This window comes from Rhipicephalus sanguineus, unplaced genomic scaffold (genome assembly GCF_013339695.2).
Source record: "Rhipicephalus sanguineus isolate Rsan-2018 unplaced genomic scaffold, BIME_Rsan_1.4 Seq225, whole genome shotgun sequence".
Classification (NCBI taxonomy): domain Eukaryota; kingdom Metazoa; phylum Arthropoda; class Arachnida; order Ixodida; family Ixodidae; genus Rhipicephalus; species Rhipicephalus sanguineus.
Window position 1 is genome coordinate 543,162 of NW_023614810.1, and position 15,133 is coordinate 558,294.

At 43.2% G+C, this 15,133-nt stretch overlaps 1 protein-coding gene across 1 annotated transcript in view; it reads right to left on the reverse strand.

Annotated features, from left to right (window-relative positions):
* LOC119376792 (transmembrane protein 117-like) overlaps positions 1-12,670 on the reverse strand; it is a 50,414-nt gene extending 37,744 nt beyond the window's left edge. The window contains 4 exon segments of the mRNA XM_049411484.1: positions 290-421; positions 3,212-3,304; positions 5,668-5,719; positions 12,634-12,670. Coding sequence (XP_049267441.1) covers positions 290-421; positions 3,212-3,304; positions 5,668-5,719; positions 12,634-12,670 — 314 coding nt within the window.
* Between the last annotated feature and the right edge of the window lie 2,463 nt (positions 12,671-15,133).

Sequence of the window (15,133 nt, forward strand, 5' to 3'; positions counted from 1 at the left end):
ATAAGGTGGCAGCTGAGCAGAATGCTTGAATAGCTCAAATCTCGCCGGTATGGCCATCTGCCCACAAGCAGATACCTTTATACACTTAATATGAGCCACGTTCAGTTTTTTCATAGATCCTAACACAAAAGAAATTAAAGAAATAACAATTCTGTTTGTTTCCTTGTCAGCATGAGGCACCATCACATTGCGCAGACGCGTTCCACTACTCGGACAACTGGAGCTCGATGCTGTCAAGAATTGGAACAGAGTCGACGTTTGGCTGCCCAAATGGTTGTTGTGGATTCACCTGAAGTCCTTCTGGACGTAGAGAGAAAGCACGCTTTGGGTGTCGGCCGTTTCCAGGTGGAAGTGGTTCTCGTCCTGAGGCACCAGCTGCACCAACACACCTGGTGGCAGGTGCCGCACCTCCACAGCGCCACTGCAACACAGGTTCTGTCAATATCTGAGCTCTAACTGAAAGAGAACACCGATTCTAGCAGAAACCCACGCCATAGTCTGCCTTTCACTAAGCAAAACATTTTCCTCAATTTATGTAATGTAAAATGAAGATGAACTGACCCACTGCACTGCCGCGACAGTTGAGCAAAAACTGGCTGGCAATTCTTCGTGTAACAACACTTTATGCTAGAGTAATGTCTGATTACCTACACAGAAATGTCTGGCCTGTGGGGGCTGTGGATGGTTGGCTTATGATGCAGAATGCTGTCCCATGGTTCAATGCTCTGGAAAGTGCTGATCCACACTATCAGCCACATGCAGCCTTCATGTTTGGCCTTTTCATTCTGCCTTGAGGAGTTGCAGGTTTGTGCTTGTGTGCCTCCTCCTTAGTTTCCTGTTTTTGTACACTCGGCATGCATATTCACAATTTAGGATTCACTCCCTACAGACTCATACTGCAAAGTGGTGCAACTGGCCTCCCTATGGGCAGTAACAACTATTAAAATTTGTCAGATTTTATAGCTGTAGATAAAGTTATCAAAATCCCAAATGGAAGAAAGTGCCAATGGTATTTGCCAAGTGAACCAGCCAATGAAATAGCAAAACATCTTTGGCAAAAATGAACAAGTGCCTTTTTTTCAATGTCTTCCTTTGTTCTGCTGCATAAGCACTTATCAAATGGCAGAAAATGCTCTCATGTTTGGTAGTTTGAATATCTATAACTTTAAGTTCAGTAAGTAAACTTCAGTCTTGATCCTAACTCGTCTGCAAGGATGAAGCATGAGTCAGTCATAGGTTGCTGCATTAAATAATCATATCGGCCATTCAACCTAGCATACTCTAGTGTTCCCCAAGGATGGTATATTCTAGGCCCCTCTCTTTTCCTGAATTACATTTCACTCAATCAGGCTTCTTCTAATTCATACTGTTTCGCAGACAACAGTTTTATCCTCCGCAAGATTTCAGACACAGTGATGTGATTGATTGACGCTCTCTTGATGCAGCTTCTGGAGTGGCTAAAATCTCACCTTGGAGCAGCAAATCAGTCTTTTGAGCAGTTAGTATTAGTATTTACGTGTCTCTGTTTTATTTAAGCTGGAGCAGTTGTATCAGGTTTAACGCAGTCGCTTTCTGCACATGCAGGTTTATTCAGAATACCCTAAAAGATGAATTTAAGTTACTGCTCTTCGTTTTCCTGCCCTAAGATTATATAGGCCTGCTAGTCCAATTTTGATTGAAACAATTCATATGGGGTGTCTCCCTCATACACGGCAACATCGGCTTCCACCTCGCCCCTAGCAGGTGTCGCCATCTAGGTCGGTACATAAAGACAGAGGCCCCCACTCTTAATCAAACTCTCGTGAAATCTGCGAGCTTACAAGAGTTTGTGAGCCGCCAGCTATGTGTGCGAAGCAAATGCTCCACGAGCACTCTTTCTCCACAAAATGTCGGCGGTGCAGTTTACGGTAGAACACGCACTTAGATTCTCAAGTCGCCATTTGCGAGATGCTGTGTTGATGCCTTTGTAACTGGGAAATGTGGCTGCAACAAGCAACATTTCAGCGTAAATGTTATGGTTATAGGTATGGATATGGTGCTAAGCTGTATTCATCAAGAGGCAACAACTGCAATTTACTTATCACCATTGGCCTTTGGAGATTTCTTGGATACATGCGTAGCACTCGCCTGTCTCCTGCCATGACCACTCCAATTTACAGTGGTAACTGAAATATGGATTTGAGCACCTGTTGTGTTCTTTTTCTGTGAAAGACTGCAAAACAACGTCTTGGCGCACATTCCGCACAAATTGTGAGATTTTTGCCAAAATCTTGCAGCATGTAGCAGCTTTCACCTCTTGGTGCAGTTTGGTGCAACTGGCGCAGCTGTCACATCACTGCAGACAGTACCGATAAGAAAACGCTGCAAGGCGATGCAACAATATCTCTAATTGGTGTGACATATGGTTACTGCAACTTAAAGCAACTAATGCATAAGTGTACCTCACAGTAAGTTTGGTCTGCCGATCTTATTACCTTAATGATACTCCCCTAGAAGCTGTAACGTATGATAATACCAACGCATTCCACATTACCTCGACCCTTTCCTGATCTTTACATAACGACAGGGTAATTAACAATACTAGCCGCATGCAAGGTTTCACTGGCCGAAATTTCTGCTCTGCTCCTACATTACTGAAGCTAATTTGATACAAACCATTAACTAGGAGTAAAATGAAATACGTTTGATAGATTTGGCACCCCTACTCTGAAACCCTTATTCAATCACTCAAACTAATCCAAAGCAATGCATATTTTATCTTTAGCAATTATAGCCACACAGTAAGCGTAACTTCCATGAAAAAAATGTATACTACTTCTTGTTCTACTTCCTCCTCTGCGTGCCCAATGTGCATGGTTTCACTTTGCTTTGTTTCATGCCTACCTGTGCAGGAATCTGGTGTCATCTCCAACCCACTGTATTGATTATTGAGTAGTGTTACAATCCTGTCAATTATCCAACAGAAATTCTCAGGAGTGGAACCACCTTCCAGGCAAAGCTGCCGCCTACAAGGACAATGCAAAGTTTTGTTCAACCATCATCACTTCAATTAGCTAATTATCTCTCACTGCATCCTTATTTATTTTTGCATGTTTCTTTACCCTGGGTCTTGAAGGCACAATGAAAAAAGGCAAATAGCCACATCTGCTCGCATATTATTCAACATTGGCAACATTAATCCTTTCATTATTCCAAGAAACAAAACACGCACCTGAGACTGGCGTCATCTTCGTGGGAACCTGGACGGCGACAAGCCAGCAGCACTGACCGCAAAGGTTGCTTGCTTGCCAATGCAGACTCTCCCCTGGGGAGACCAACACAGGGTGTCAGAACACTTGAGTCCTGGCTGAACCAATGCACCTCCAAGGCATCCTGGCCCTCTAAGAAAATGGCTGTTTCAAATGGCACCCTTTCCCAGAATTGCCACAAAACTAACACACCAGAAACTGCCAAAGGCAGCACACCAGGGTTATTCAAAACCGTTCTGTCTGCATTGTGCACCGGGGGCCTTCTATCCCTTTAGGAGGCCTAGTTCCCATAGAGTCCAGTGCAGCAAAGCCAAAATTTTTACAGCGCAGAAAAGGCACAGACAAAACTGATGACGCGAGAGAAGTTTTTCTCTGCACTGTAAATATCTCGACATGAACAACCTACTTGCCCAAAGAATCGCACTCCAAAAGAGAGGGTTCTTTTAGAGGAAGTACGACACTGTAATGAACACATGAAGACTTTAATTCTAGGGTTTTATGCACAAGAAACAAGAAACGAGCCATGCACTAATTCTGATCCCCTTGGTGTGCACCGATATTACAACAGATGCAAGTTCTTGCATTTTGCTCCCCTCAAAAAGCGGCCACTGTGGCTGGGAATCAAACCTGTGACCTTGTGCTTCACAGCACAAGTAAGACATTGTCCTTAGTGATGACTGCATCATACATAACACTATTGTGATGTTGCAGTGTGCAAGTGCCAGGCTAATGACCATCAGTATGCCCAACAGTACTAAAACTTTATAATTCTGGTGTTTTACATGCCAGAAGCACAGTTATGAATCGTTCCGTAGTGGGCTACTCCAGTTAATCTTTATCCTGTGGATTTCTTTAGGAAGCATCTTAACCCATATATGCCCAAGCTCAAAAAAAATGACAAAATAAATATTCTTTTTCACATAAAGTGTACTTCTACCTCTTCAAAAGAAAGCAAAAGTTCTTTATTTACTGCCAGGTTAACGGAACACTGTTTTCAAGCTGTCCTACACATATAAGACACTGGGTATTAGGGGTGCTATGTGCGGGTGTGGTAAGCCTTGAAACATTTCACGTGCACACCGACATTGCACTTATTCCTCTCCATGACGTATTTCATACAAAGCACGAATTTGCCCAGAGAAAGCGGTTGGCATTTCACGTGCACTTCTTCCTCTCCATGATGTCTTTCACACAAAGCACGCGTTTGCCCGGAGAAAGCGGTCGGCACGGGGCAGCATGAAAAACAAGCAATGTCTAGGCTTGCACACTGTACAAGCTGGCATACCCATTTTTTTAGAAATCATGTAAGTTCCACGTAATTCGAGATACTAAGCATCGAATGTTAAAGTGATATCAAAACTGATCGCGCCCAGCATGCAGGAAATGCGGCCTCTCTGTTACACAAGACAGGAACCACACATGACAAGGAAGTGAGGAAATTTGAATCAAGGCACACCAAAGAGTATGGTCAGGAATATCAGCAGCATTCTGAAATACACTCGTAGACAGCTTATTTTTTGGGTGCAATGTGTGGTGATTATCTGTTTCTTTCTTTAACTATAAACAGGAGCAAGAAACTATTTCGCCTGTGTGCAAGAAGTGCCACAGTGGCTGCTCCGGAGCTTTATGCTTCACAGAGAAAGAAAAGGTTGATATTGCGGCTTTCTTGCACACATCTCGAAAGAAACGAATAAGCACCAACACCACACACAATGGTAAGGTGATCCACTGGCGCAAGTGAGATGACTTGCCATTTTTCACAAAAAAGATACGGTCATAACATGCCTCCATTCAAATATTTCATCACGTACTTGTCACGACTATTTCCAGTCTGAGGTAAAAGAGGAGTCGCATTCATGTTCGCTGGGGGGGGGGGTTAACCACCCCGTGCGTGTGTGTGTGTGCGCATGTGCGTGCGTGTGTATGTGTGTGTGTGTGTGTGCGCGCACGCGTGTGTGTGCGCCTGCGTGCATGTGTTATAAGTTCAGGCACACAAATTCAATTATTTCGTGAGTTACAGCTGGGTACCGGCCTTCAACAAGGGCTTATTGAGAGACTATTGAAAAAAGCTGCGTCTCTACTGAAGCATCCTGTGCATCATTTATTGCCCCGAATCCCCAACGAATTGTCGGCCACTGACAATGTCTGCCAGAGAAATGTGCTTAAGTCAGGCTTGTAAAACACCTGATGGCATTACATGAACGGGAATGCAAACAAGACAAGATAAATTAGATGGCATACTCTGCATGATGCATGTGGCAGTGTATCGCTTGCTCCCAACAGTGGCTACCCTTTTCCATGTTGAATAACTTCCGATCTGCTGTGCAGTGCTCTCCCGTTAAAGCATTCTCGATAGCGTTTCTTACTTCCCAAACATGCTTCAATTTGCACTCCCTGTTTCTTGCTCAGAAGTGCTTACCCTGGGCATCCACCAGTGCTACTGCAGGCCTCACAGCTCACATCAGGATTCACTGCAAATATCCAGTTCATACAATCACTGATGTAAAGCACCTAACCAAACACATGGAAATGATTGAAAAGAAGCCAACTTTTATGTAATAGTAAACCTTATAAGTTTACGGCTTTTGATGCGCGTAATTATGCGCATCAAAAGCCGTAAACAATCGAGCACATCGCATACTGTTCTAGTCAATAAGATCTTGCATTCAATGCACTGTGCAGTTTCCAAACCCTGCATCATGATGCAATTTGCAACTAAGCATTATTACTGTCAACTACAATCAAGGTTCCTGCAATGTACCAGAGCATGTGATTGTCGGGTACACCTGATTTCCAACATTCATGGTTCTTTGCACGAGATCGCTGCATCATAGAAGGCAATCTCTTTATGCCATGTAGCAGAGATCAATGAAAGCAGCCAGAAAGGAGCCCATCCTCAAACAATAGAAAAAGAATGAGAAAATGAGCAACACACAGGGCACCACCACATGGCGAGCCATACTAACCACTTCTGCAGCTTTCTTCAATCCAGACATTACAAATCACTTTTCACTGTAATGAACTGCTTATGTTGGCTGGTAATCTAGTAATGGAATGAATTACTTCGAGGAAGTAATCTTTAATAAATTACCCATTGCTTCCCCAATAACTTTTGACTAAAATATGCATGCCAGCTTCCCTTATGGCATAAAAAACTGTCCAAAAAAGAAGGAAAAATATTAAGTTATTCTTAGTGCCAGACCTCAAGCATGGAACCTGAACAAAGATCTCTGATAATTTAATGTATATGTGCCGTAAATAAAGTGTACATGAGCCAGTGCATGAATGATCAACTTTTATTAAAGTAATTCCAAAGTAATTTCATCACTAAGTAATAGGAATGTGATTTCATTATTTTTGGCCAGCTGTAAACTGTAATAAAATTCCATTATAACTTAAAATGTTGTAGGAAGCTAATTAGTAATAATATAAGTTAATTACTTTTTTACAGTGCTGGGCAGTATCGAAGATGCATGTATCTTAGATACTATCTTAGATACTCTTTGGGTATCTTGTATCTGTATCGCGATATGTCTTGCAAAACGAGTATCTGTATCTGTATTTCCAATACATTCAATAATGTATCGCGTATCTTAAGATACAAGATACTGCTCTGAAGGAAAGAAGATTACTTTTAAGGGCTTGTTTTTCTTTGTTAGACACAATTTTAATGAGAACTAACAGACAATAATGCCAAGGAAAGTATAGGGGGTGTTACTTGTAGCAATTATGATATAAATGTGAAGAAAGTAAAGTGGACGAAAAGATAACTTGCTGCCTAGATACTGCTATAGAAACATCACCATGCGAAACAATAAACATCGGCTGAACTGAAAGCCTCCGATGTACCACATGAGCTCTTGTTCCTCCGTGTGGATCAGACCTCCCTAGTGGTTCAAGGTTGTCGGGCGCAACATTGTTACCGCGGCCCGTATGGTACATCGCGCCCGTTTTGTGACGCCCCAATCCACGATATGACTGCCACACACTTTTTGTGGACTTGCACAGGCCTACAACTAAGCCGTCTTGGCCACCACCGTGCAACAGGCCTCAGGCCTGGCCGAGCACCCGACCTCGACCGCTGGATCCGTGGACCTCACCACTGATTATTATTAGACTTTATACACGAAGCAAATTTGCATCTGTACTTTTGACACCACTAATTACTATGCCTAAGGGCAGGCTTTCAAAAAAACAATAAAGCTGGTATTGCTGCCACTAAGCCACCTAAGCTTACGACATTGACGTGCTTTTATCTGTCTGCCAGAGTGCTCCAGCGAGCACAGGCGATAAGGTTTATGCATCCCTATTGGTGGAGCAGAGTCAGATGATGGCGCTCGAGCCATCTGGACAAAACAAGACCGCGAAAGCGTCTACGTGCATCCGACCGTTTGTTTTCTCTGTTTTCTTTCTTTTTATTTTGTGTCGGTGCCATGGCACTTGTTCGTAGCCACTGTACTGTGCTGCATACTCCAACGTGTGCGACATCTTTTCACTCAGATTCTCATGCCGCTATAGTGTAGTTACCAAAGTATGTCTTGCGTGATGCTTCGTTGCAATATCTCAAGAATGCAAGAATGGGGTGGCTTTGCATCTTGCTGCTTTCATGCATCAGCAATTTGAAAGATCTCGTGGATGTAAGCTTGCCTTACATAAGATGAGATTTACTTGTATGCAAATGAGATTTGAACAATCGTTGCGCCACCGGTGCCAATGCTAGATGCAATAAACAAGGATTTATGCAACAGAAGATATTTTGGTGCACTGCATCTTTGTTTTTCGCGCTAAATTATTCAAGTAGTTCTTTTAATGATAAATTGATTGGTAGTACAAGTGCTCTCTTTGTTGTCCTCCATTCGCAACCCATACATTACCTAGGCCTCTGTATAGTTTTTGCCCATCTGTTTACTCTGATATGTCATTTGTAACCTGCTGCTAAAATACATTCTTTGCTTTATTCTGATTTTTTACTGTCTGCACCATTGCTACTGTTTACATATGTACACTTCATGTGAGCTTACTGTTATGTCAAGGCGATGCCGAGGACAAAGCTAAAATAACCTGAGCGTGCCTAGAGTACACAGTAACAAAAGTTCTGCCTAGGATTTAGTAAAACAGCGAAATTGAGTTCGCCTGATAATAATGGAAATTATAAGAAAAATATACAGATGTTACGAAGGGGATTTGAGAAATATAATTCCAAGTACTCCATTTTTCTCATAATCGTCTCTACGAGCTCTTTTATGTCATTATCCATAGGCACTGAGCTTTCTATTGTCTGACTTTAGCATCTATGTTGACGATACATCATGCTATATATTGTCAGAGCTTTTCGGGGTGCCACCTGTATCGTGTTTATACAAAGTGTTTCACGTAACTGGAACCAAATATTTACAAAGACGTGGTTAACCACAACTGAAAAAAACCACCAACAGTTTACCGTCATGTGGCTATCGTTAGGGCATTTGTATATTGCGCTTACTTTGTTAATTAACAAAGATGAATTATTCAACTTTTCTGATATTCACTCTAGGGCCAAATGCGCTTCGTTACGTTGTAGAGGGCATTCCAAAACGACCAATCCAATTTATTGTGAAAACGTACATGCTGCGTAATTCTGTGAAAACGTACATGCTGCGATTTATCCTTCAAGATTAATGCTTTCTATGTGATTTTTAATCAATTAATAAATTAATCAACATTTTCGATGGGTGCTATAAAAATGGAGATGCATTGTTTGTGTCTGATATCGCCCCAAGTATTTCTATCAGACGCGCTAGAGATCACATGAGTGCATTAGCGCCTGCGTGAAAATTCACACGTTCACCCACTGGACACAGGGGGCCCGTCGTCTTTGGGTGATGTCACGGATTCAAGTATCTGTGGCCGTCATCCATGGACGATTCGGCAGCAGGTCATATTTCCTCAAAGTCTTCCAACTAGAGCGAACCAATATTGGAGGTGCTTTCGGTGACCACACTGGTCAAAAAGTCGCACCGTTGCCTTAACCTTTTCAATCGTGCGTACAGCCCGAACTGTGAGCGCTGTCTAATGTATCAGACATTAGAACATATATTTCGTGACTGCCCTCCCTTCGTGTCACAGCAGAAGATGGGGGCCTCTAGCCTGGCTGACACAGGAGTGCAAGCATTAGCTGAAAGCTGTATTTTCTCTGAATATGTGACCATACAGTATTACCAAATGCTGCAAGGTCATTTTTTTTGGTACTAATGGACTGGATCCTAGATGTTTGGCAAACCGATGCGTAAAGTTGGTGATTATGAAAAGGGTCAATCAGACCATTTTCATAATCTGCGAGTGCGCTTCCCTGCGCTGCATATTCACCCAACTAATGACAGCAGCTGTCGTGCTTCAAGTGGAGACGAGCTCCTCGATGCACGTGCTGGGGTTTGTCTATTACGCGTTTTATGTCAAGAGAGCCGAGTCTATATTTCCACGTCATAGTGCAAGCAAACTGCGCCAGAAAATGCTGTTTGCAGAAGTGCCTAACTGCGATTAATTTGGCTAACTGCATCTCAGGAAAGCTAGCTTTACAAAAGGTATATACACTATAAGATGGACAGTTGGGCTAGTTAGTATAGCATAATGAAATGATTGTTAGCGTCCTTGTCGCCTTTACGCTAGTAATCACGTATTGTTATATATATATGTGGATCACTTATTCCTGTATCCATCATCATCACTCTCTGTTTCCCCCGTTGCAGTTTCCCCAGTCCAGAGTAGCAGGCCTGGGCGTACTAGCTCAGGCCAGCCTCTCTGCCTTCTAATATATTTTCTCTCTTTCTTTCATTGGTAAACATAATCTTTGAGTTGCTGAGGAGTAAACAATAGCGGCAATATGAACCAGTTAAAAAAACTCACAGGGTCTCTTATGCATTCACTTAGACGACTCGAAGGTGAAAGCCGCTTTATTTTTCTTTTCAGTCGATGTATTGATGTTGCCCCGCCACTCACCCTTCGAAAGCTTTCTGCACTTACGTGGTTTTGCACTGCCTCTGTGATCGGACCTTTGACCAAGCTATGATGTCATGTGATGACGTCATCATGTGACATCACAGCGACGTCATGATGATGTCACACATTTCGGCGATATGTGACGTCATCGTGACGTCATATGGTGATGTCCTCACGCGATGATTTTTGCATCACATGTCCCCGACGCCGACGGTCAAATTTCGCATTCGAAGAGGCATCTAAGACTTTCACCTTAATAAACAGTGTATACTACAACGTGGCGCTTCTAGGACCACTGTATAGTGCAGTTACACAAAAAAAAACAAGTAACAGCTGAGGGTTAAGTAAAATACCAAAAAGTTGCAATAGACACTGCAGGCAACGAAAACCACTGGTTTATCAAAGACAAGGAGAGCAGAGTTTGTGCGGGAACACGTTGAAACAGCACCGATCAAATACGAACACAAATAAAATAAGCGCAAGACGATGCGCTCACACGTCTGAAATTTACAGAAAACAAACTTCACTGTTGAGTGGACACACCGCCTTGCTGCATTCATTCAATGAGCCATAGCGCTGAAACACAGGGACTAAGGAAGAGGTCCCTGTGAAGAGGACCCAGCTTTTTGAACGAATATGAACAATCAGTGTGTCGGAACGGAACGAAAACCAAAAATGAAAAATGAAAAAAAAACGATATTTTTGACGAGAACAAAAATGCAACCGAAACGTTATCTATTATTTCGTTCTATATTGAAACCGAAATTTTTTTAATCGTTTTCCAGTTCACGGGAAAACTTGGCCATCCTAAACAACCGAGGTCATGCGACATGAGCCATGATGCATAGGTGAGGGTACAGTATCACATACTTCAGGCAGGAATTCCCAAGTAAAGATGTGTTGAAATTGTGCGAAAAACGAAAATAGTGGCAACCAGAGATGTTTATATTAACGCAAGTGGACTTCCATGTGCCTGTCACGCAGGCCAGCGTGGAGAGAGCAATCTTGGCTTTGAAGTTTGCTGTATCAGAACAGTGGTCTCGCACATCAGAGTGCACTGAATGATGTGCTGCTTCTGACATCGTGCTCATTCCCTTGACACAAAGCACTGAGCCTGCTCACAAAAATCCTTAATTGACTTTTGAGAAAAATAATTACTATGACTACGAAGAGTACTGGTTTGTGCTAGTTGGTGAGAATTCGTGGTACAGTTACTTGCACTCTGAAGACTGTGGGAAGAACATGCTTTACCCCTATCCCACTTTCTTAAGGAGCGCAAGTAACTGTACCACAAATCCAGTGTTTTTTATCGCTACTTTAAGTTCAAGTTTTCACACACAAATAAGAACTGTTACAAACTGTTACGGAACAATTTTTTTTTTCGTTCCGGAACAGAAACGGAACGGAACTTTTTGCGGTGGAATGAAACTAAAACCAAAACAAAAAATATTTCGCTCCGACACCCAGCCAACAATCCATGCTTTTGAAACATAAGAATGTGTTACATTACTGAAAAGCGACTTGATTTTCAAAATAAGTTACACAAAGGTGGACGGCTGTTGGCTACACAGCGAGATATTGATAACTTACCTAAGAGGCGGATTCGTGCCTTCAGGAACAGGGTCTTTGACACTGTCATTTCCGTCTTGACCACCTTTCTTTGGAGAGACTTTTCGGCACGTTAATAAAGTGTTTGCGCAGCAGTTCGTTACTGGCTTCGTATACTGCTTACCACGTTGATCACACTTCGCAGTCTTCATTTTCGAATCTTCTGTGAACAACGTCCACACCGTGCTCCGCTTGCGATTGCTCGCCATCATGACATGACAAAGGAAACAGTATCCACCCCCAAAATGCAATAATCACGCAATATAGCATGCAAACCCCATGTGTACTTTGCAGACGGTTAGCCAGCACACGACAGAAGAAAGGAGGGTGAGAGGGGCGAAGGCAGTAAACTGTCAGCGAGAGAAGCGGGCAAGTGCATTTCTGCCTCGTCGTGGTGGGGCCACCTCCTGCCCGCGCTTGAAGCCTTGGGGAGGGCTTGGAGGTGACGCCTTAGGTGACAGAGATCAGGGCGAGTTAATTTCTGTCTCTATGGGGTAGGGCCAGAGGCGGCTCCGGGCTCGTACTGCTAGTGTACAAATATTCGCCGTAGTGAAAGAGGAGATGCACTCGACTTCTGCGTCTCGGCATCGCTCGCCTCGCAATCATGCGCTCCGGCCAAGGGTTGGGGGTGGGTGGGTGCCATAGTCGAAACAGTTTTTAATCGATTAATTTGATTAATTGAAAGGTGGACATCGATGGCGATTAATCGTTTCACGGCGTACTTTTAATCGATTAATCGTTCATCGATTTTACCATCCCTAATCGGCTTTTTCACAACAACCTTTCGTGTGGATTATCTCACCTCGACCCGAGCTCTGGTCTGTGGGCAGCCATTCCATTCTACATGGCCAGAAGTGTTGAGCTGCCCCCATCCTGAAAAACAAAGGCAAGCACATATGTGGTGCAATGCTCCAAATAAGCGACATCAAATGTGTCTGCGAATTTCCTCTGGCCCCCTGTGCTATACATTCTGTGCCCAGGGGGACACATTTGGCCTTGTCACACGACTTTACAAGCAGCACAAGAAAGTGAAAATACAAGGAAGGGTAGTGCAAACGTCGTTACACCTTGCAAAGGCTTCCTGCCCACAGCTGCTTGCAGCATCACGCTTTCATTTCATTTGTTATGCCCTTATTAAGGTCCACATGAAGGAGAGGCATGTAAGGACGGTAATTCCATAAGTTGCCTGCCTGACAAACTTTTAATGGCAATAAAACAACTGGGTCACTTTTCAGTATAACCTCCCTTAAAATCAACATATTTTTCAAACACCTCAATTAACATCGTATGCCTTTCAAAAAGTAGTCTCAACTTTGTCCGCAGACTTCACTCATCTTCAGCAGCAATTTTTTTTGCCTTGTAGATTTTTGCAGCCTTAAGAGAAGGCAGTAGACGCTGGGCCTCAGGTCTAAGCTATAGGGTGGATCTCCTTCAAGCCACAGACTTTCGCTACAGCCATCTCAACGCTCACCATGTGAATGGGGCCATTATAAAAAACCCTTTATTGCATATGCAGTTTGTGGACTAAAATAGATGCCGAACCACCACCAGAAAAGGGGCCACAATTTGCACACAGAGTTGAAACTAGATGCAGGCCTCCGCTAGGTGGCCATCTTAAAATCACTGGGAGTTTTAGGTATGAGGCCTGAATATATGAAATCACCCCTATAAAGGAAATATATTATGAACACTTCATTATAGATACATAATATAAGTAAGGAAAAATTTTAAAGAAGCTTTAGAGAAAAAGTCAGACATGTGGAAGTTAATATTGAAGAAAAGCAAGAGAATGAATTGTCCCATAAATGGTAGACAAGTAGCTCATAAAATACACGGCAAGAAATATGGCAAACATGGCATGCAAGGTGGTAAGAACGAGAAGCGAAAATATGCCAACAATAACACAAATATGTGGCATAACTTAAATAAAATACGAGACATGACTTACAAAAAAATGTGGCATAAAAACAGGTAACATTATAAAATAAAATTTTGAAGCACAATGTCAAAGTTATTGGTGCTAGTTATGCTTGAAAGTGCTGTGGGTAGGTTATTCCAATGTTTTGCTGGCTTGAGGAATATGACAAGCCAACGGTGTTGCAGTGGTGATGGTTAATGCGAGATGAAATGTGTGGTGGCGGTTGAACAGGGATGATACGCTGTGGCAGTAGATATTGCGGAAAAGACACAGATGCGATAATTTTCTGTGGACTGATAATAATGGAAGGCACAGGAGAGCCTCCATGTTGGTGACACTCTCTGGTTAAGGGGGAAGCTTTTTTGGGTCCTCCTCATAATGTGAACACTCAAGCTGTGGATGAATGCCAGCCGTATAGAGTGATGATGGTGCTAGAGAAAATGTCCAGCAAAAGCATTTTAGTGGTGAGCTGCCTGAGAGGGTATGTGGCCAATATCAGTTTTTCAAGTAGCTTACTAGTAATGCGAACCCCTAACTACCAGTATGATGTTGCAGATTGCAGTCGAATGTTATTAAGCATATAGGTAGGAAAGATCCCATTTCAGCTATACTTCCTTGCAGTCTAGTTGGTTCATAATGAACTACTGATGCGCTCGAGCAGCACTTCATATCTCAGCCTAATATGCTCAGCACTTGATCATCTTCAAGGTGCTCAAAGAACAAGAGGAAGAAGACTTCTCCTAGGCGTGCGTGCTCATCATGCTACAGGTGGCTATGCTATACGTGGTTGATATAAGAGATGGAAGACTTCTCCTTGGCGCGCGCTCAGTATGCCACAGACGGCTACGCTATACGTGGTTTTGCCAGTGTTACGCCAAGCAACATGAGACGACGACAGCATACGACAGCCCGGGTCCCTAATATGCTCAGCATTTGATATCATCTTCAAGGTGCTCAAAGAACAAGAGGAAGAAGACTTCTCCTAGGCGTGCGTGCTCATCATGCTGCAGGTGGCTATGCTATACGTGGTTGATATAAGAGATGGAAGACTTCTCCTTGGCGCGCGCTCAGTATGCCACAGATGGCTACGCTACATGCAGTTTTGCCAGTGTTACGCCAAGCAACATGAGACGACGACAGCATACGACAGCCCGGGTCCCTAAATGCTCAGCACTTGATATCATCTTCAAGGCGCTCAAAGAACAAGAGGAAGAAGACTTGTCCTAGGCGTGCGTGCTCATCATGCTACAGGTGGCTATGCTATACTGGTTGATATAAGAGATGGAAGACTTCTCCTTGGCGCGCGCTCAGTATGCCACAGACGGCTACGCTACACGTGGTTTTGCCAGTGTTACGCCAAGCAACATGAGACGATGACAGCATA